Here is a 20,696-nt window from a genome sequence, read left to right as displayed (position 1 = left end):
TTATCCATTCTTTTCTTTAGAAACTGGGGTATAACTGACGTATGAATTATATTAGTTTCAGGTGTGCAACATAATGATTTGATGGTTGTATATATTGCAAAATGATCACAACAGGTCTAGTTAACTTTTTGAAATTGGAGGTAGTAAGGAAAAGCAAAATCTCCAAATCCAATTCAATAGGTAACAACTAAATTGTTATTCATTTCCTCATTTATACTTTACTACAACGTTTTAACACTTTGATGTCTACCAAATTCTTCTGAGGAGCTTATAAAAAAAAATACAGATGCCAGTAGCCTACCCCAGACCTACTAGATCAGAGTCGCATAGGTGCCAAGGCCTACAGGTATATGGGTTTAGCAAGTTATATTAGGATTCTGGTGTGCCCTGAGGTCTGAGAAGCACTGTCTTGAGTGAAAAGGTGCTGGCGGGCAAAAGAGGTGGTGGTGGGGAACAGGAAAAGAAAATCATGAAATTTCTAATTGAAAGAGAAAAATTTTAAAAGACAGGTGAAAAATGACATTCAGTCATAATTGCTGTCATTTCTTACATAGAATATTTCTCTATAATCTAGATAGTAGAGATTAGAATCTGTCCAATTCAGTGGTTAAAATGTTAACCAGAATGTCAATTCACTTCTCCTCAAGATATGTGACAAGGAGCAAAGGAGTGTTCCTATCAGCTGCTCTTAAGAAAGAAAGTAAACACTCCCAACATGCACTGAGGCGCAGGGAGTGGCTCAGGTTTCTGACACTTCCCTGCGGTGGCAAAAAGGAGTAATAATTAACAGCTTCTTGTGCTTGATGACCCTGCGTGTGGAGGGGCACTGCCAGGAGCAGAGCCCCAGCCTCGGTCAGGTGAGCCGCGTGTGCCCCTCCTCCCACACTTGGCACAGACCTCCGAGACAGGTGAGTGAGCGCTGACTTTCAGACAATCAGTTTGTGACCAAGCAGGGGGACAAACTCTCCGAAGCAAGTTCAGCCCAACAACTACGGTAAAAAGGCTCCTTCTGCTGACAGTATGAATAACAGGTGAAAAGTGGGGATTGGATAAAGAACTCCTCTAACCCACTCCCCGAGGTCAAGTTGAGGACATGTTATTAGAAAGTAGAATCCATAAGCAGCCAAGCTGAGTGTGTACCTGTATCACAGCAGCCTGAAACCCGGACATTACTTTCCCTCTTGATTTTCTCACAGTACCTTTTCCTGACCAAGGTAAGCAAGTGGGAAGCGGGAAAAGGCGGGAAGGAGTCGGGGGAGGCAAGGGCCTGGAGGTTAGTATGGACGTAGCCCCTCCTCCCTTTTCCTCAAGGGAAATAGCTGAATGAGCACTTTACCTGGAATTGTGCTCACTCTTGCAAAGATACTAGGCTCCCGCATGACATCCTTCTTTCTCTGAGTGTTCTCATGGTTACGATATTGTACTGAATCAGCAGACACAAAAGGGCTTTTTAATTGATGGCTCAGATAAACATTTTTTGTTTCCACAAAGTGACAGAGACATTCCCCTCACCACCACCCCGCCCCCACCACTCCCCAAAATGAAAAGGATTTCTGATATAAGACCACACTAAAACAGGCAGGAAGGGAGGGAGAGAGAAGGTGAGAAAGAGAGGGTGAGAGAGAAGGAGAAGAGAGAGAGGAGAGAGGGGAGGGGAGGAGAGAGAGAGAGAGAGAGAGAGAAGAGAGAAAGAAAGAAAAGAAAGTTGTTGAAAAAAAAAAAAAGAAAGAAAGAAAGAAAGAAAAGAAAGAAAGAAAGAAAGAAAGAAAGAAAGAAAGAAAGAAAGAAAGAAAGAAAGATTGATCATAACTAATGAAATGAGATCCCATGAGTTAAGGATACAAATACTGAAGCAGGATTCAAATCCTGGCTTTACAAGTTATTTAGCAAGTTACTTGACCTATCCTAGCCTCAATTTGTCATCTATGAAACAAGCATCCTAACAGGATTTGCTAATAGGGCTGTGATGGGAATTAAGAACTTAGCAAATATTCTGTAACTGGTACCTCCTGTTAACATTAAGGAATAAGCAGCTCTGCTTAAAGGGCCAGATCAGGAAGCGTGAGCTGAACTAGGGAGACCAGTCAGTGTGGATGTACTAGAGTTAAACTGATTTCCAGAGAGGGGATCCAGGACACATGAGCAGATGGTAAGTGGGCAAAGCATTACCTCTCTGAGTAGCAATAAAGTTATCTGGCTTCATACCACTTTTCAAATAGAGCACATGGTGGCATATTCAAACTTTCTTGATACTCAATCACTTTTACTTTGGAAAAATCACATTTATGTTAATCTGTTTTTTTTAGTAAGAGAGTTACACACAATTTCATATTGTGGAACCCACGACATTTGAGTTTTATAAGAGGGATTGCCCTCGAATAACTTTGAGAAAATTAGACCATAAAGTCCACACCTTTATATTGTAGCACATATTGTATTGTTTATATTGAAGTGATGTAGACTTTCATTTGTGTTGAGAGTCAAGAACTATAAAACTATGATACCTGTGTTTTGTTGGTCTTCGCCTCTTAAATGGTAAGGAAGTAACCTATTTAATGGAATTTCATTTAAAGGGCACTTTTATTAATATTGCTGTTAGTTGTATTAATGTTGATACCGTTGAGGAAGGGACAAACTTAGTAGGTGTGATCAGCAAAGTATTTCCAATGATGACATTTTATCTTTTTACTTTCTTACAATAAAACATTTAGATGCCTTACAGTTGATCTTAACTTGATCATTATTATTTTAATGGATTCTTTTTTCAAATTGCAGAGTTAAATTCTCCAGTGTACTTATAATTGGCTATTGACTGGAGAATTGTGGATAGAATTCTAAAGCCAACGTAACTGAACTTTACCATATTATTGTCCTCTAGGGTTTGATTACATTTAATGTAATTTAGCTAAAAACTTATAAAAGAATCAGATCCATTTAGAATAAATAATAGTACCTCTCTTTACTGAATAGTTTTTCAAAGAAGAAATATGCCTTTGGGTCGAATAGATATTGTTAAGGCTTCTTAAACCAAGTTATTTGATTTTATATTTCTTAATAGGAATATGTCTAAACACAGAGTAACCTCAATTGAGATAAATCTACTTAACCATATTTGAGATTAATTTGAAGTTAATTTATTTAACCACATAACTGGGGGTATATCTTCCAGGTTAAAGTCTGTTTTATTATACATATATTTTCCTACTATTTCTAATGCATATAATATTTTATGATAAACTATTAAATGTTTTGGTAGAGTGAGAAAGAGAGAGGGAGGGAGAACGAGAACCAACTGTGATTAAGAAATTGTTAACTTTTCCAATTGCAGTCAAAATAGTATTTGAGTTAATTGGGCCTTGGATTCCTCTCCCCTCCTGTGTCCTCCCTCAAGTAACTGGCCAGTGAGGGCAAGCCCACTTCCAGGCAGCGTACAGAGCAGGGAAGCAAAACACGGATGCTCTCTGATGCTCTCAGGTCCCAGTGCCACCCGCACACTCAATGCTCCCATTCTGCTTTCTCAGGCTCCTGATTGCATCTGCCTGCTCAGATCAATTCTACCTTCCTAGTATCCTCTCCTCCTTGCTGAGTCACCTAGGCCTAAGTGATCTTAACTCTACCTAGTACTTCTAGGACTATTTATTTTTCCAAGACTTAATTGCTGACCTATCTAATTCTTATCTTTTGAGCTCCACTCTGGACAAAATAAAAAAGTAAATAACCATACTTATTAAATAAAAGCCTTTTTTTTTTTATACACAATCAAGGTCAATAAGCTCTGGCCCCAGGACTGGAGAGCCGTGTATGATTTTCCCAGTAAAGTATATAGATTTGTAACAATCGTCTTCTTCCTCAAATCATAGTTTATTATATTCTACCAAAATAACAGTGAACATCCAAAGTAAGATTTCTAGGCTTCTAGACCTGTAGTATTTCCTGTTTTCATACACCCTCTCCATCTCTGCTAATTATGACCTCTGTTATCCTCCTCTTGAGTTCTTTGAGGAAGCTAGCTCAGACTCTTGAATCCACCAAGTCTTATAGTTTAAAAGATATTCATGAGGGCCCTACCAGGTTTTAATTTGCTGTGAGTCATGCTTAACAGGAATGGAGATGGGAAACCATAGGTCCATTTCTCACTTCAGCAATTAATAATAAAATGAGACTTACCAAATCACATTGTTATCTTTCAGGTATTGAGACTGTTGGAATATTTTGTTTAGCCATATTTTAGATTCGGTCAATATTATTTCTTATTCAATTAGTGCATACTGCTTATGAACAAAAAAAAACTTTTTTATAAAAAGGAAGAAAATTTTATTTTTAAATTTTTTTAGTTTATTTAATTTATTTATTAACTATTGCCTCCCATAGTTAGATTTCTTTCTGTCACCACATATTTAACCACTTTTACCCCGTCTACCTCCCTCCTCTCCTCTCCCCCCACCCTCTGGTAACCACTAAAAAATTTTATTCTGTTTATTTTCTTCTATATATTCAATTCAACTGTCTTTCTTCTTAAGATCAGAGAATAATGTATTCTTTCCATGTTTTGAAATCCTTAATCTCATCTGAAATCTTCTGACTTGCTTCGACATAGATCAAAAGTTTACAATAGTGTTTGCCATCTTTAATGATACTTCAGCTATTTTTTAAAAAATGAATACAAATAGGGAACCAGTCAGGAAGCTGCTGCAATGATTCTTTAGCCCATCACAGTCAATTTACACTTTTTTCTTGTAAGAGGCTTCCATTGGTGGTTCTTCATTTCAACTTCTAGTCTCATCTAGAATATCATGTTAACTATGAGATCAAGAAAAGTTATATAAATAGTACTTAATTCTGTGGACCACATCTTCAACTTTACATTTAGTCAGTCACTCAACAAAAATTAATTGAATTCTTTCCATGTTTGAAGCAAAATTCTAAGAGCTGGATGTACACAAGTACATTTAAAAAGCTCCTATTATAAGAAATTCCTGTTGTAGTTAGGGAAGACTGACAATGTAAATAAATAAGATCTTTCAGATCTTGATATACAATTAGATGAAAGTAATATGATAGTGACTGATTGAGACTTGCTTGGGGAAGACTTCTGACAGAAGAGACACTCGGACTGAGACCTGCATGATGGGAAACAGGCAGCCATGTCTGAAGGACGAACACTTCAAGTAGGAGGAGCAGCAAGTATAAATCTCTAGGAGAATGAGCTCAGGGAGTGATTGAAAATCAGAAAGAAGACCACTGTAAATGAAATGGAATCAATGAAGAAAATAATGAAGGGAGTGAATACTGAAGATATTGACATGACATTATGAGCGATTGTAAGGAGATTATATTTTATTCTATATCACTCTTGGAAGTCTTTGCCAGGTTTTAATCATGGGATGACCACATCTGATTTGATCTTTAAAGTTACCATCCTTGATCCTGTGTGGAGAATGGAATACTGGTCACAATGGGATTCGGAAAAACCTGTCAGGAGGCTGATGCAATAATCCAGGAGAAAGATGGTACTGGCTTGGCTCAGAGTAGTATCTTTGGAAATAGAAGCTTTTGAGTTCAGGTTACATATTAAGGTACAATCAATAGAGCTTACTTTTGGATTGGAATCTGGTTACAATGAAGGAGTTAAAAATAAGACTGAGTCTTAGTTTTTTGGTGCCTAATTGGGCAGATAGGAAAGAATTGTGGAAGAGGGAATTCTGGAGCCTGGGATAAGGTCAGTGGTTCTGTTTTGGTCATGTTGATATTGAGATGCCTGTTAGACACCCAAACAGAGACTGAGTAGGTAATGACCATGAGTCTGGAGCTCAGCAGAAAGGCTGGGCTGCAGAGGATTAGATTACCTGGAAGAAAGTGTAGATACAGAAGAGAGGATGGCCAAAGACAGACTGTTAGAACAAGCCAGCATTTTGTGATCATATAGAGGAAGAGCTGGCAAAGAAGGCTGTGAGACAGCGAAAAAAATAAGGCACGGTTTTATTTTGCTATGGTTGCTGCTTTGTTTCAAAAGCTTTAAGAAAAAAAAGTGTTTCAAAAAGAGGAAACAATCAACCTTGTCAAAAGCTGTTAAGAGGTGGAGAAAATAAGGAGAGAAAATGAACTGCTGAAATGGGGGAAAAGAGATACGAGGAGGGGTAAATTAAAGGAATAGATGATAAATAATCTGGATCCAGGAGGGAGAAACTTGTGTTTAGGCAGCAAGGTGACCAATGGGGCAATCTCACTAGGGTGCATCAATAACTCTTTTTGTGGGTGGTTCAAATGACTCAATTTAGGGGAAAGTCTCAGGTTTTAGAACCAAGAGCAAGGGCTGTGTAACCAAACAACCTACACCAAAGCCTGTGAATGAGTAACTGGGATTCGTTGGGCTCATGGAGTATGTCATGTCTCTGTCCCAAGGCAGCTTAAAATGCTCATGTAGCTTCTGACCTACAGAGTTAATTTGTCTGATTTGTTGAGCTTCTGTCCCTTCCGGCAGGAGTCCTCTCCATGATATCTCTTTCTTCCAGATGATGTACTATCAGAGAGGATGACATACCCAACCAGAGGAGCAACATTCTTTGAGAAAAAGACTATGAGTAGAAAAGGAGAAAAGACATAAATCAATAATGCCAATGCAAAGTGGAATGCAGAAAATGGCATTACAGCAGTGTAGATAATAGGCTATGGGAGATTCGATAAGGTCCCACTATATAAGGACCATAAGGAAGCAGAAACCTGGACCTGCAGTGAGGAGGGCCCTTTTGTGGGAGAGAACTGGTAAGGAGAGACTCGATGGTAGAGATTCCATTAGACTAGAAGGCCTGGTGTTAAAGAAAACTTCAATTTTGAGTTTGAAAAGGTAGGTTTGAGTGGAATTGCAGAAAGTCTGAATGTCAGGTTAAGGGACGTGGGCTGTTTTTTCTAAGAATAAGATCCCAGGAAAGTTTGTGGATGAGAAGATGATATGAGATCAGAATGGTGAAAGCATAAAAGGAAACTAGTCAGGCATTCAGCTTAGAGACTATTCAGTATGCCTGGTGAGATGCACTCATAGCTATCACATAGATTATGTAATTTCCAACTATCAATGTGCTATAAGGAAAAATATGCTTTGGGAATTTTGTGAGAATAGATTTTCTTTTCTTTTTTCTTTCTTTTTCTTTATTTCCTTTTTGTTTGTTAGTGTGTTTGATTTTACAGATTGATATTCTCCTGGAGAAAGAGGACATGAAATGTTTTTCACTAAAATAATCAGATTCAGATGGGAAAGGAGAAAATCTTTCTTTTAAATTAAAAAAAAAAAAAAATGGGTCCTTTCTTTTTAGCCTACCTTTTTATTCTGGCTATATTCCTTATGATTGCATAGGCTTGAAGCAATAGTAATTAAATACTCAATTTCTGCCAAATGGAATGACTAGAAATTATTATACTTAATCTCTGGTCTCACCTTAATGCCATTTATATGAAAACATAAAGGAAGATATTATTCATGTCTAACCACAGTTTCCAGACCCCGAAGGAGACTTAAAAGATGTTACATCACACTTAATCAATCCTGCATGTCCAAGCTTGATTTTAGCTGCCTAGAAATATAAAATTGTGTTTGCGAGATTGGGCAGGGTTCAGTCAGTTTAGATTGAGTTTCTATAATAGAAAGAATATGTTTCTTTACACAGAATCATACAGGAGAAAATTCTTTTTAGAATTTTAGAAAAACAGGCTTACCAAATTGACCCACCCTTCCTTGCCTTGGGCCACTGATTCTGTAGTTTCTCAGTTTACATAGTAGTTTCTTCTTTTCTTCACGCCTTCAAACACTGCCCTAGGTTCTCTTCTCTACTGCAGCTATCTTGTATACCCTTGTTGCCAAGAAAATTTCAAGGATTGCAAAAGGCCTCTTTTTGTATCATAGAAGCCTTTGGGAATTTAATATTTTCTTAAAGAAAATAACACTGAGCTGCTAAGTAAGCAGAAGTTTAAAATTGAATTTTTTTTCCATAAGTCTCTGGAAATTTTATTTTAAAATGTAATAACAGCAAGACATCTAATTTTTTTTTTCATGAATTTCTTGGAATTTTACTATAAAATATAAAACCAACAAGGTTTCAGAAACATTATTCCAGCCAGGCAGAATTTCTCATGCAACTTCTCTTTTTTTTTTTCTTCTTTTTATGCTTCTCAATACAAGGTAAGCTCTGCGGCAGGAAACAGCAGCTTCAAACACCCCAAGCACATCTGTGCATTTATAGAGAGATGAACTAGGAGGATAACTTTTAAATCACTAAACTCTGGTAGTATCAGAACTGTGGATAAATTTAAAAATGAAAAAAAAAAATCCTTAGAGTGTATTCCAAATCAAATACTAAAAATTCAGAAATAAATTCTTTATTATAGGAGTAATTTCAAATTTGAACATACTGGATGCATTTATTACCAAGAATGTAGCTAATGTAGCTGTTGACCGTAAAGTAATTATCAGCATAACTTTGATCTAGGATTTCATTTATAAATTTTTCAAATCATTAGCGTTAATCATGGGCCAACATTGCGGTTTGTATTGTACTTTCATAGAGATAGTGCTCTGCCCCCGTCTGCCTTTCTCTCTCTTTGCTTCTCTATCCCACAGTTGTCAGTCTCTCAAATTGACTACCAAGGGGAAGACCGTATATTGAGTTGTATATTTGCAGTTTTTCTAATATTTCTTTATATGTCCTTTTTATTATCTTTCCTTAGAGGTTGTCAAAATTAAGTTATACGTTCCTTTTCCTTTACTATTATTTTCCCTAATTTATATGAAGAATATAATTTTTAATTTAAAAATAAAAGATGATATCAAAATAAATAAAATGAATTTTGAGTAATAAGAACAAAGGAAAACACCTAAACATCTTAAAACTTATATGGGTTGGGGTGGAGGTGGTACAGAGGGACAGAGGACTCAACACATTATTACTTGTTCTCAAAACAAATTATCTTATGAACAATTATGAAAAAGAGGTTTAGAGGATGCTGTTTAGAAACTCACTCAAAATGAATTATGGTTAAAACTCTGAACTCTAAGTTTATTTTCTTACAATAAAAAATTTGGGGAATATCTCATATATCCTCAATATTAATTTCCTTAGACATAAAAAAAAAATTCGTGAAAAGAATCTTAGAATGGACCAATTTATAGAAAATCAAAAAATTTTAATCTGTATTACCTTTCCAAACTGCAAAAACAATGATGGTGGAAAAAAAAAAAAAGTAGAGTTCTTGAAGACATTCAGGCCTTGCTTCAAATTATCTGTTCCACTACTTACTAAGTGTTTGAAATGGAGGTAATAACACCCATACCTTGCTGAGATGGTCTGAGGATTAAATGCGGTAAGATCTACAAAATGCTCACACACAGAGTGTAAGACCCGTAGAAGGCACATGGTAAAAAAGATTTTCTCTTTCCTTTCTTTCCCAACCCAACCTTCACTCACATACATGAAACACTATTTATAAACTTCCCCAAAATACTTTTACACACTGGAGGCCTAACAAAAAAGTTCAATTTAAGTCAGAAACTAACTTATGAATGCAACACAGGAGCATGCCATTAATATTATTCTAATGTTTTAGGGTATCCTCAGATGATCTTAAGAAGAGAGGAAAGATGACTATGATGGCTTATCACTGCTCTTCTTGGATCTTCATCAATGAAAGGACATTCATTACCGGGTAACTATATACCTGTATTATATGTTATTCTATTCGCCAGTCATTTGTGGATTATACCCCAGTGCTGTCATTCTAAGCATGGTATATTATAGACAAAATCAATAATATGAATTAACAGTTGAGACACAGAATAAGAAGTGAATAAACATGTTTCTAAAGACTGCTAAACCATAGCCTTTCATGGAACAATCACTCATATTTCATAAATAGTGGTCTAATTTCACTAAAAACTAAACTTCTGTTTTAATAGTTGGCACAGTTCTCAGGAGCAGCATTAGGTAAAGGATCTAAGTCTACTTGTAAACGATGTATCCAAAGAATTAGCCTACAAGCTCAATGTAGGCTTTCCTGTCCTCTCTTCTTCTCCTTTGTCCTCAAGACATACTTCATTTTTACTTTTTCCCTCATAACGTTTGGTTTGCACTATTTGGCAAAAGTCCACATCTGTTTTCTTTGAGGAAATTAATTTATTTAAAAAGGAATGCTTCTTTATTGATAGTTGCATTCATTAGCAGATATCATTAATCTGTAGCCAGTGGAAGGAATCAGACCATTTTTGGAACATGCTGCCAAAAGCCCATCAACTCATTGTCTTTGCTTTTGTAAGTCTGGTAACAAGTAAGTGTCAAAGATTGATTTTGTTGAGGAAGAGCTTTGAATATTTTCATGCGAATATAACTATTAAGATCTGCTCACACCTTGATGTAGTAATTTATTCCAGCAATCATTTGAATTCTGTATTCTACACCTTCAAATTCTTCCTAAGTCTCATTTATTTTTCCTTCGAGCTGTGTTTAACCTCATTAGCAATCTCCTGGATTTCTGGAGTGGCAGGTTTGGCTTCAGTTAAACCTCCTGACATCATTTTAGCTAACTAATTCTTTGCTGGGCAGGGTACTGGAATTGAAATGATCCGAAATGATCCCATAGCTGTTTCCTTGTACATAGCAAATAGCATTTTATGTCGCTTTGCAAATAATAGAGTATAGATTTGAAAATCATAAGAATAAAGGTGACAACTGAACCTCACTGATCTAGAGCAGAAACCAAGGAGGGGGAAGATGAAATGGTAAGAAAAAAAGTGGCACTGGAACATGACCCATGTCTTACAAGGAAGAGAAACAAAGGCAAATAAACGAGAGAAGGAAGTGGATGTAAATGATGCAATGTTTGGAAATAGGAAAGCAGAGGGAAAAATATGGTTTAAAATGGATTTAAAGATAGAGGATAGCATAAAGTATAAGAGATAGGAAGAAGACATAAAGTAAAGGATAATACATTTATTTGTTTATTCCTCAAATACTTATTAACTCTTCTGGATCTTGAGCATTCAGTAATGAACCAAGCAAAACCCTTACACTCATCGGGTTGCCTCCTAAAAGGGAAATACAGTAGTCCTCCTTTATCCACATTTTCACTTTCTGTAATTTTAGTTATATGCAGTCAACTATGGTCTGAAAATATTAACTGGAAACTTCAAGAAATAAATAATTCATAAGTTATCACTCTGAAGAGCGTGATAAAATCCCACCATCCCTCTCCATCCTGCCTGAGACGTGAATTTTCTATGCTTACGCTATAGAGGCTCCTACCCATTAGTCACTTGGTAGTTGTCTTGGTTATCAGATAGACTGATATGATATCACAGTGCTTGTGTTCAAGTAACCCTTATTGTACTTAATAATGGCCCCAAAAGGCTAGAGTAGTGATGCTGAGAATTCAGGTGTGCCAAAGAGAAGCCATAGTGCTTCCCTTAAGTGTAAAGGTGAAAGTTCTTTACTTAATTAGGAAAGAAAAAAAATTGTATGTTGAGGTTGCTAAGATCTATGGTAGGAATGAATCTTCTATCCATGAAATTGCTAATTTATAAATTAAACTGTATTATTGGTATGTATGTATGTATATTGGTATGTATGTATGTATAGAAAAAAACATAGTATAGATAGGGTTCAGTACTATCTGCAATTTCAGGCATCATGTATCTTCATATTTTCATAAAAGATAGCCAGAGAAATCCTCAGTGAGGTGGTAACATTAGAGTAAAAACCTAAAGGAGGTGAAGGAGCAAGCAGTGCAGGTATCTGGCTGGGAGCATCTAAGCAAAGGAGACAATTTATAGCCCTGAGGCAGGCACGTGCCTATAAGGGTGGAGGAAGCCAGTGTGGGGGAGTGAAGTGGGAAGGACAATAAGAGAAGATGAGGTTAGAGAAATAATGGGGCCAGAACATGGAGGGTCTCATAGGCCACTATAAGACTTCAGCTTTCCCGAGAAGTCATTGAAGGATACTGAGTACATGAATAGCTGGATCAGTCTGGCTGCTAAGATCAGACTGAAGAGAAGAAAAGAGTGGAAGCAGAGAAGCTATCGAGGAGCTGATGATAGTCCAGAGTAGAGATGATAGTGCCTTGGACCAAGGTGACAGCAGTAAAGGTAGAAAAAAATGGTCAGATTCTAAATAGGTGCAAGGTTAGAAAAGAGTGAAATTAAGTAAGAAAAATAGGAAACAAGAAGGCAAGGCAAAGTACACTTGGTGAAAAGTGGGCAGCATGACTGTGGAGAAGAGAAGGAGCAGTTATGTAGTAGGGAATATTATATATATATGAACGATACCACTTGAGGATGTCAAGGTAAGTGAAGCATTAGTGGAGATACAAGGAGAAGAGGAAAGTTGAAATGGGAAATTGAAATGAAAGACTGAGAAATTTATTTTTTAAAATATTAAGTACAGATGATTGACAATCCAGGTCAGAGAAGGTAGCATTCACATAAAACCGAAGGAAAAAGGGACAGAAAGATTATAGAGATAGGTTAAGAGATGGACATGGTAACGAGATGGGCATTGTTGAGAGGACCTGAAAGATGGCAGTTTGGGAAGAGAAAAAGACAAAGTAAAAGATGAGACAAGGATGTGAGCAATCTGCAAGAGAAGCAGGAGGCAAAGGAGCCTCAAGGTAGATCTATAAAGAAGATGGGAGAGTTTGTGAATGAAAGATAAGAGGCCTGCAAGAGAGTAACAGAAGGTGAAGTACAGAGTAAGAGCCCAGGACCCAAAGGAGGTCCCCCTACCACATTTGCCTCTTCCTAAAGGAAATGATGGAAGGGAAAGAGGCATCTCCAAAGACAATAGTCCTGGGTCTACACCAGGGTTTTTTGTTTGTTTGTTTGTTTTTTGCCTGTATGCCTTCTGTGCAGTATAAGTTTGCCCAGCCAAGAAAACAAATTTACCACAGTGGGAAGGAAGTTCAGAGATGAAAAAGTACAGAGCATAAGAGAAGAATGTACAAACCCATGTACATATTTCCTGTGATTCAACTGCATCACTCAGTTCAGTTTGTGAAATCACGATTCCCATCTGCCCCCACCAGAACATTGCTAAACTACTCCTGGGCCCACCTTTCAGATTACAACCTCTGAGGTTACAACCACTGTCCCTTTGTCTACTTCAGCTGTGACACAGCAGCTCTACCTCCTGGATTCCTGAAGAAGCAAGGACCTTTCTCACTTAAACATTTAGACTTACTCTTCGGATTAAATTAAAACATACTGCCAACAGGCACCAGGTAACTTCAATCTACAGATCCCTATCTGCGCACCCTGGTGTCAACATGAAGTGAGACCCCCCTCCTCCCTGACAAAACCTCAAGATAAATGTCATAGAGAAGCTCCTGTGCCCTGCTGACTCTTGTTTGCCCTTAGGGGTATTTCTATTCTTCTTAATCCCCACTATTTGTATACATGTATTTTTCTTTATTTTCTAGGTTCCTTCTGGTCCTTGAATCTTGTCTCTTTAGAATAGTTTTCTCCCACCTTTATAGAGCTCCTAGTTCAGTTCTAATAAGATTACATCAATCTCACTGGTAGCTATGACCAGACAATGGTACTTTCTCATCCTAGACCATCACGTTCCCTTCTTTTGTTCACCAGTGTAATCACAGTATGAAAATCAAGAATTTTCACTGACATAGACACCCATTCCATATACTGGTAGTTACTAACTTTGGGGTTTTTTTGTAATATTTTATTGTTTCCCAGTTTCAGCTCCTCACTTTCCCCATGAAATCCTTCCTGAATCGCAGTAAAATTTTAATTAGCCTGTGTTAATTCTTTGTGTACTCGTCCTTTAAATTATCTATGTCTTAATTATAAAGTATATTTATATAAATTATTATATTTTACATATTTATATTTTATGTAATTATAAAAGCCGAGAAAATATAGAAACATGTAAATTGAAAGAATAAAGATTACCCATAATCTCATTTCTGGACAAAAATAAATACTGTTTAATTTTGTCATATTCACCATCTTCTAAGAATTCTATTTTCAGATTAGATCTGAAAATAGATCATACTGTATCTTGTTTTACACACCTGGCATTATATCACAAATATTTTCACTTACGATTAAAAAAAATCTTCCTAAAGTAGACTTTAATGACATCGTAGCATTCAGTGATATAGAAATGTCATAATATGATCATTCCTTTAATTTTAACCTTCAGGAAGACTCTACTTTTTGAATAGACGAGGGCTAGTTCACAGAAGTAGAATTACTTGATCGTACAAACAAATCTAACGTTATTGCCACAAATGTCTAATGAGTTTTCCCTCTCACCAACGGCTGAAATCTCCTGGCTTGTCTTTATTGTCTCATAACACATGCTTGGTTTCCTGAGGTAGAATGCAAACCCTTTGAGGGTAAGGCCTAAGCATCTTTTGCATCTTGTTTCTCAAAGTGGGGTACCTGGATGACTTTGGTACATGAGATGACTTTGGGTGAACTATAGATAATTGTTTATTATTTGAACACTTATGAAAAATATTAGAAAAATATAACTAACACAGAAAATCTTTGATTTCACAAACATTATTGCTCATGAGAAATAAAAATTTACTTAAAAGAGGAGTCAATTAAAAACATATTAGCAACAGGTGACACTTCGAGTTAACCAAAATCATGAAAGTAATACATGAATAATTAGTTTGAATAGCATAGCTGTAGCTCTCAGCCAGAATGTATTAATCACTTTCCTACGAAATAGCCTTAAAGTCAGCACTCTATAATATTTTTTTAACTCTAAAAATATTTTTATACTTTCTAATGATTAGGAATATAAGAGGAGAAGGAAAACTAACAAAATTTGAGACCCTATATGCCTTCCCATTTTATAATTGGCCCGTAGTAAAATATGTCAAAATGAAACCACATATTTTGGGGAGGATATTTCTAAAGAAGGATCTATGATTCTAGTGACCCTTACTTTGTGTTATATTTTTAATAGACTGAATTGAGGATTTGTAGATTATCTTCTATAACTCAGAGCCTCTTTCAGGCCCTACTATCCATGTACTAGATGGAACTCCTGGCGGCAAAGTAAAATCTTCTAACATTTACACAAACATCTGTCTTGAAGATAGCAGTTCTCAAAACATGGTCTATGGGCCACCTGCTTCTTAATCAGATGCTTGTTAAAAATGCAGATTCTAGGCTCCTCCCCAGAACTAATTAGGCGATCCTGATACATACTGAAAACTAAGAACCACTGCTCAGAAAAGGAAGGGATTAAAGTTTGAGGACTTCTGACCACCTGAAATAAACAGAATTCCTGGAGCCTGAGGAAATCTTTACAAAACAGTGGCCAGAAATTATAATAATACCACGGACCACCTGCGACAGTCAATGTGTCACAAATCTGGCAAACACCTCCGTTCATTTACTCACTTAACAAATAGTTATTCAGCTCCCTCTCTGCAGTAGCCACTGTTCTACTAGTGAAAAAGACAGAATTACCAACTTTTTTTTTGCAGAGAAATACACAAAAATAATGGAAATTAATAGGAAAATAGAATCTGCTTAATGGAAATTTTAGTTTCAGCAAGTATTGTAAGAACTTCATATGATCAATAAAATAAGAGATATTAATATTAATAGCACCATAATCAATATAACAGTTATATCTTACTGCTGGATGAACATTCTGAGTTTAGAAACTTCCCAGGGTGAAGGATGAAGGATGTTGGCATAAGTTAGCTTCATGCTCAAATGACTAAGGTTCCACTTGCTGTTTCATTGCCTGGGGTCACCGCTACTTTGTTGATTCACATGATAAATATTCTAAGTGAGCTGAGTTTTTAAAAAAATGGTTTCATATAGTTGCTTTCAAAGTACTTTCATTTTATGTCCTAGGCTGAAACCAGGGCACTTTAGAGGTAAGTAAATGCCAACCTTGTGCTTGAAAAATGTTCAAATTCAGTTTTAGAATGCAGATCAGATTTCATCCTCGGAAACAGACTTTTTTCTCCTCCTTAGGAACCTAGTACAAACCCTTGCAGACTGCAGCTCTTCCAACAGCAGCCCACAAGGCATGTGTGCGTTCATGTCTTTAGTAAATAACTTTAATTAGCATGACGTAATAGATTTTAGCAGAAAGTGCTTTATTCCAAACAGTTTCTTTTTTCCAAGCATGTTAGCTGGCACCTTTTGCTGAAACAAAGGAACTAGCCACCTGCACCTCTGAGTACGTACAATTCAGTACAAAGAACCAGTGTTCAGTGGCTGTTTCAACCTTGCCGTTAGAGCTGGAGGGCAATGTTTGCCCAGGTTCACAGCCAGGGTCTTCTCTGGAGCAAAGGAACTGGAACAAACACTGCGTGCCCCAGCATGCCCTGCAGGTAGGTTTTTGAGGACACCACTCTCCTGAAGGCAGCTGCTCTTGTCTTTAAATAAAGGATAAGGGAACCGTCACTGAAAATTTTTTCTTCTAAACTAAGCCCAGGGCAAAATGTTTGAGGCGTGCTTGGCACCATCTTTTTTTATGGATGAGGAATTTTTTTCTATGTGGGAATTGTTTTTAAAAATTTATTTTAAAATTCCCATTATCCATGTTTGACGACCTAGTGAAAATAAATTTTCATTATGAGAAATTCAATATCACATCTGTTACTATGTCACAAAAGGTCAGATGTGTGAAAAGCCATTTATTAAGCTGTCTTTATGTCAGATATTTTTCAGTGAACGTATATTGTCATCAGTCATAAATATATCAGTATGACTGTTACTGCCAATAAAATGTATTTATTCCCCCATTCACCTATTTCATCACTTCGGTCCTTTGAAAAACAGTAAGATCTGCCCAAGATACACTGAATATATTTAAATAGGTCTGATAAAATCTAAATTCAAAGACTCTAGACTCTGAGCCTTTATCAGAATCGCCCAGAGAGCTTGTTGAACCAAAGATTTCTGGACCTCTTTCTCAGAGTGAGGATTTGTGTGTCTAATAGATGCTGTTGGTTTGGGAATCATACTTTGAGACCACAGATCTAAAGGCCTGATAACAGAGGTAAGTGTCCAGAAGGAAAGGAACCCAGTCTTAGGATAGAATAAAGACCTAGCCTAAGTGAGAGGATTCTAGACATCTGAACAAGGAGGGAGCTCACAAGTTGAAGGGAGTGAGCGGGAGAGCATCCCTAACACAGGGAGCCTGCTTGAGTTCCAGCAGGCAGGAAAGGTGCCCAGTGTGGCTGAGATGCAGGACACAGGGTAAAGCATCTCCTAAAAGCAGGACTTTACCTACTGTGATAAGAATTAAGGGGTTTATCCCAAGAGCAATGAGAAAACGTTTAAAGATGTTAAGCAAAGCAAATGATATGATGAGATATGTTCTATCTACTCTGCATAGAGTGTGAAAAATAGATGGAGGATGTCCAGAAGAGAAACAAAGAGGTTGCTAAATACTTTTTTTCAAATGTAAGGAGAATCAGTGGTCAGTCATGGCTGTGTTACAAAAGAGCAAGATAAGAGCCTATGTGTCAGGAAAGCTCTTGTCTTTAGCTCATGCTCATGTGGATGATCCTGAGGGTCATTGACCACCTGTTATGTTTCAGACACTCTAGTAACAATCCCAATGGTCTAAGAGGCTAAAAGGCATATCAGTAAAATAGCTGAAAGACTTCATTAACAGAATAGATAGATCGATTCCCCATCCCAAAGAAACAGGGGCATCAGACTGTGAAGTCGAGGCAGTCATCCTCAACAAGCACAAAAGCCCCCAGCTGTTCATGCACAAAAGGGTGTTATCTTATAATCAACCTGCATCTACTTCAGTAATGACTCCTGTTGCATGGAACAATTGTGTTGACTTTTCAACTGGCTTTAAAAAAATTTCTGCATTAGAAAAACCTGAATGAAAGTTTAACTCATGGAAGAATGAAAAGCAAGACCCCAGTATAAGTTAGGCACAAACCTCATTGTTTCATTCCCTCATCTGTATACCCAGCCCCACAGCAAATCCAAGCTGCTCCACTTCCAAAATCCAACCACTTCTCACCACCCAGTCCAAGCCACCATCATCTCTTGCCTGGACAACTGCAACGGCCTTGTAACTGAGCTATCTGCTTCCATTCCTTGTCCCTAAAGTCTATTCTCCCCCAGCAGCCAGAAGGTCCCTTTGCAATGTAAATCACGACATCTTGCTTGAATCCTTTAAATATTCCTGTTACTGGAGAGTGGGATCTTCTCCCGGTGCATTGTCCAGGTTCTTGATGTCTCAAAGAATAGAACAAGACACCGAAATACAGTAGAAAAGAAAAGTTTTATTAGAAGGGAAAGTAAACTTCCAGACTTGGAAGCAGGCCTGAGCAAGAGAAGCGTGGCTCAAAAGGCCTGGTAACAAAGACTTCAGGGTTTTTATCCCTTTTTGCTGTGGGTGATTACTTTTCTTAGAGGAGTGGGCTCTCTTGATTGACAACTAAGATTGACAGGACTCAGTGATTCATCATTTTGCCTTCTGCGCATGTTTGTTCCCAGAATTCAGTCTGTTATAATGATATTAATGAACTTCTGGGCATATGCATCATATTATAATGATGGTGTAATGAGACTTAGGTGAATTGAAGGCCGTTGGGGTCTCTTCATTGAGCAGATGTGAGTGGCTGGCTTAAACTGGTACCTAAATCTCTGCCTACTGGTTTCTTTGTGTGAGTTAAAAAAATTCCTCTGGCTTGCTTAATTGTGGGCAGATTAGGGCAGACTCCCTCTAAGATTGGATGACTTCAGCGTCTCTGCAGGCAGACCCAAAATCCCCTAACTAACTTTTCTGCCTACCTCTTTTCTAAGAGCCATGAACCCCCTTATTATTAGTATGGATATTGAGGGATGGGAGGTCTCTTCTTCTGTATCTGCTTCCTGCTGAGAATGGCCTTAGTCTCTGCCTACAGGGGTTTCATGGAACTCTTTCCCTTCCTGCCTCAGTCAGGGTGGGGTCTTGGGTTTCCTGCTGAAGCGCCATCTCAGTCCCTAGACGAGGAAAAGATACGAACTCGTTATTTAAATCATACACCTATTAATTTCTATTATTGATTTGCCTATTAAGTGAGTAAAGGGAAACAGGCTTAGATAATATATTTCTTAAAGAGTAAAAAGAAAGACCTTTGGCTTAAAGTCTCTCCCAGCCCCAGACTCTAAGGGCCCTGCCTGGCTTAACATCATTTCTGCTTAATGATGGGCTGATGACCCTTATCAGTAGCCAAAGGATCTGACTTGCCAGAGCAATTATCAAGATTTGAGAGAGAGGGCCTTTCTTCCCAAAGAAAGGAGGGAAAAAAACTTAACTAGGTTTACTAAAAAGATTAACTCTGCAAGAGATATCCCATTTCATTTCCTGCTAAAAAATTAAAAATTTTATGTGTGATGTCCAGTCTCAGAATAATCACCTCCCATCCTTATTCCCTGAACCTGTGAATATTTTACATTACATGGCAAAAAAGAATCAAGGTTGCAGATGGAATTAAGGTTGCTCATCAGCTGAGATTAAAATAGGGAGGTTATCTGGATGGGCCCAGTGTAATCACAAGGGTCCTTAAATGGGGGTGGAGGGGGCGGTGAGCTATTTGTAAAGAATCAGTACTGGAGTTTTACTGATGAGAGTGACTCAATGGCCATTGCTGGCTTTAAAGATGGAAAAGGGAGCCAGAAGCCAAAGAATGTGGGCAGGCTGTGGAAACTGGAGAAATCCAAGAAATATATTCTCCCCTAGAACCTTCAGAAAAAATATAGCCCTGCGGACTCCTTGATTATAGCTGGTGAGACTCGCCTTCTGACCTACAGAATGGTAAGCTAATATGTTTGTGTTGTTTAAAGCCACTATGTTTGTAGTAATTTGTAACAGCGGCAATAGGAAACTAGAACAAAGCTCTCCCCAGGAGTGCCTGAAGGAACAGTGTCTTCCAGTGCCTTACTTCAGTAATAGACGAGGGGAGGAGATGAAGTGTTAGTGAGTCAGTTATAAGTAACCATTATCGTTTCAATGGGAATGACCACCTATTCCAATCTGCAAACTGCCAGTAGAAGGATTTCCCTTCCCTTAAAAGAATAATATCACATTGATTCTCAGCACCCTACAATCTAAAAGAATGAATCTCAAAGTGTGGTCCCTGGACTAGCAGCATCAGAATCACCTGGAAAGATGTTAGAAATTCAAATTCTTAGGACCCACCCCAGACTTAATCAGTTAGAAACTTTAGGGGAGCCATTTGTGTTTCAACAAGCCCTTCAGGTATTTCTGATGCTCACTCCAGTTTGGAACCATTGATATAACATACACGTATACACTACTACATTTCATGTTGTCCATACACACAGCAGCACAACATTTTTCTGTAGCTTTCAACAGTATTTTCTTGGGCACTTAATGTTTATCTGTTCTCTCCAAAACAATTGGCTACAACAAGAAATAGATTATTTCATCAAAGTGGAGGTAGGTTCAAGTCCTGACTTAGGATTAAATAGAAATATTAAAATTAGTGCTGCATTGTAAATAATGTTAGTGATGCAGGACAGGGCAAACCCCCACCCTCCACCACTCCCGTGTGAGGACTCAAGATCTGCACTGAGAGAGGGTCAGTGAGGGTTCTTGGCTTCGCACAGGAAAGAATTCAAGTGCACACTGAGATTAGAAACAAAAGGAAAGTTTATTAGAAAAGAAATAACGCTCCACAGACAG

The 20,696-nt window shown here is 37.6% G+C and overlaps 1 protein-coding gene and 1 pseudogene across 4 annotated transcripts in view; one reads left to right on the top strand and one right to left on the bottom strand.

The window, feature by feature from the left end:
* The first annotated feature begins 452 nt into the window (after positions 1 to 452).
* Positions 453 to 20,696, top strand: part of RASSF6 (Ras association domain family member 6) — a 48,732-nt gene continuing 28,488 nt past the window's right edge. For 2 of the 4 annotated variants that reach the window (XM_039845439.1, XM_039845437.1), the window contains exons 1-2: positions 924 to 1,214; positions 9,595 to 9,693. In XM_039845439.1, the coding sequence (XP_039701373.1) occupies positions 9,629 to 9,693 (65 nt within the window). In that variant the 5' untranslated portion in view covers positions 924 to 1,214; positions 9,595 to 9,628. The other 2 variants (XM_039845438.1, XM_039845440.1) reach the window with 2 other exon arrangements.
* Positions 9,194 to 11,223, bottom strand: LOC120588197 (cystatin-A-like; annotated as a pseudogene).

Source organism: Pteropus medius, unplaced genomic scaffold, assembly GCF_902729225.1.
Source record: "Pteropus medius unplaced genomic scaffold, Ma_sr-lr_union100, whole genome shotgun sequence".
NCBI lineage: Eukaryota > Metazoa > Chordata > Mammalia > Chiroptera > Pteropodidae > Pteropus > Pteropus medius.
The sequence above is the reverse complement of the archived record's forward strand: the minus strand, read 5'-3'. Positions and strand labels throughout refer to the sequence as shown.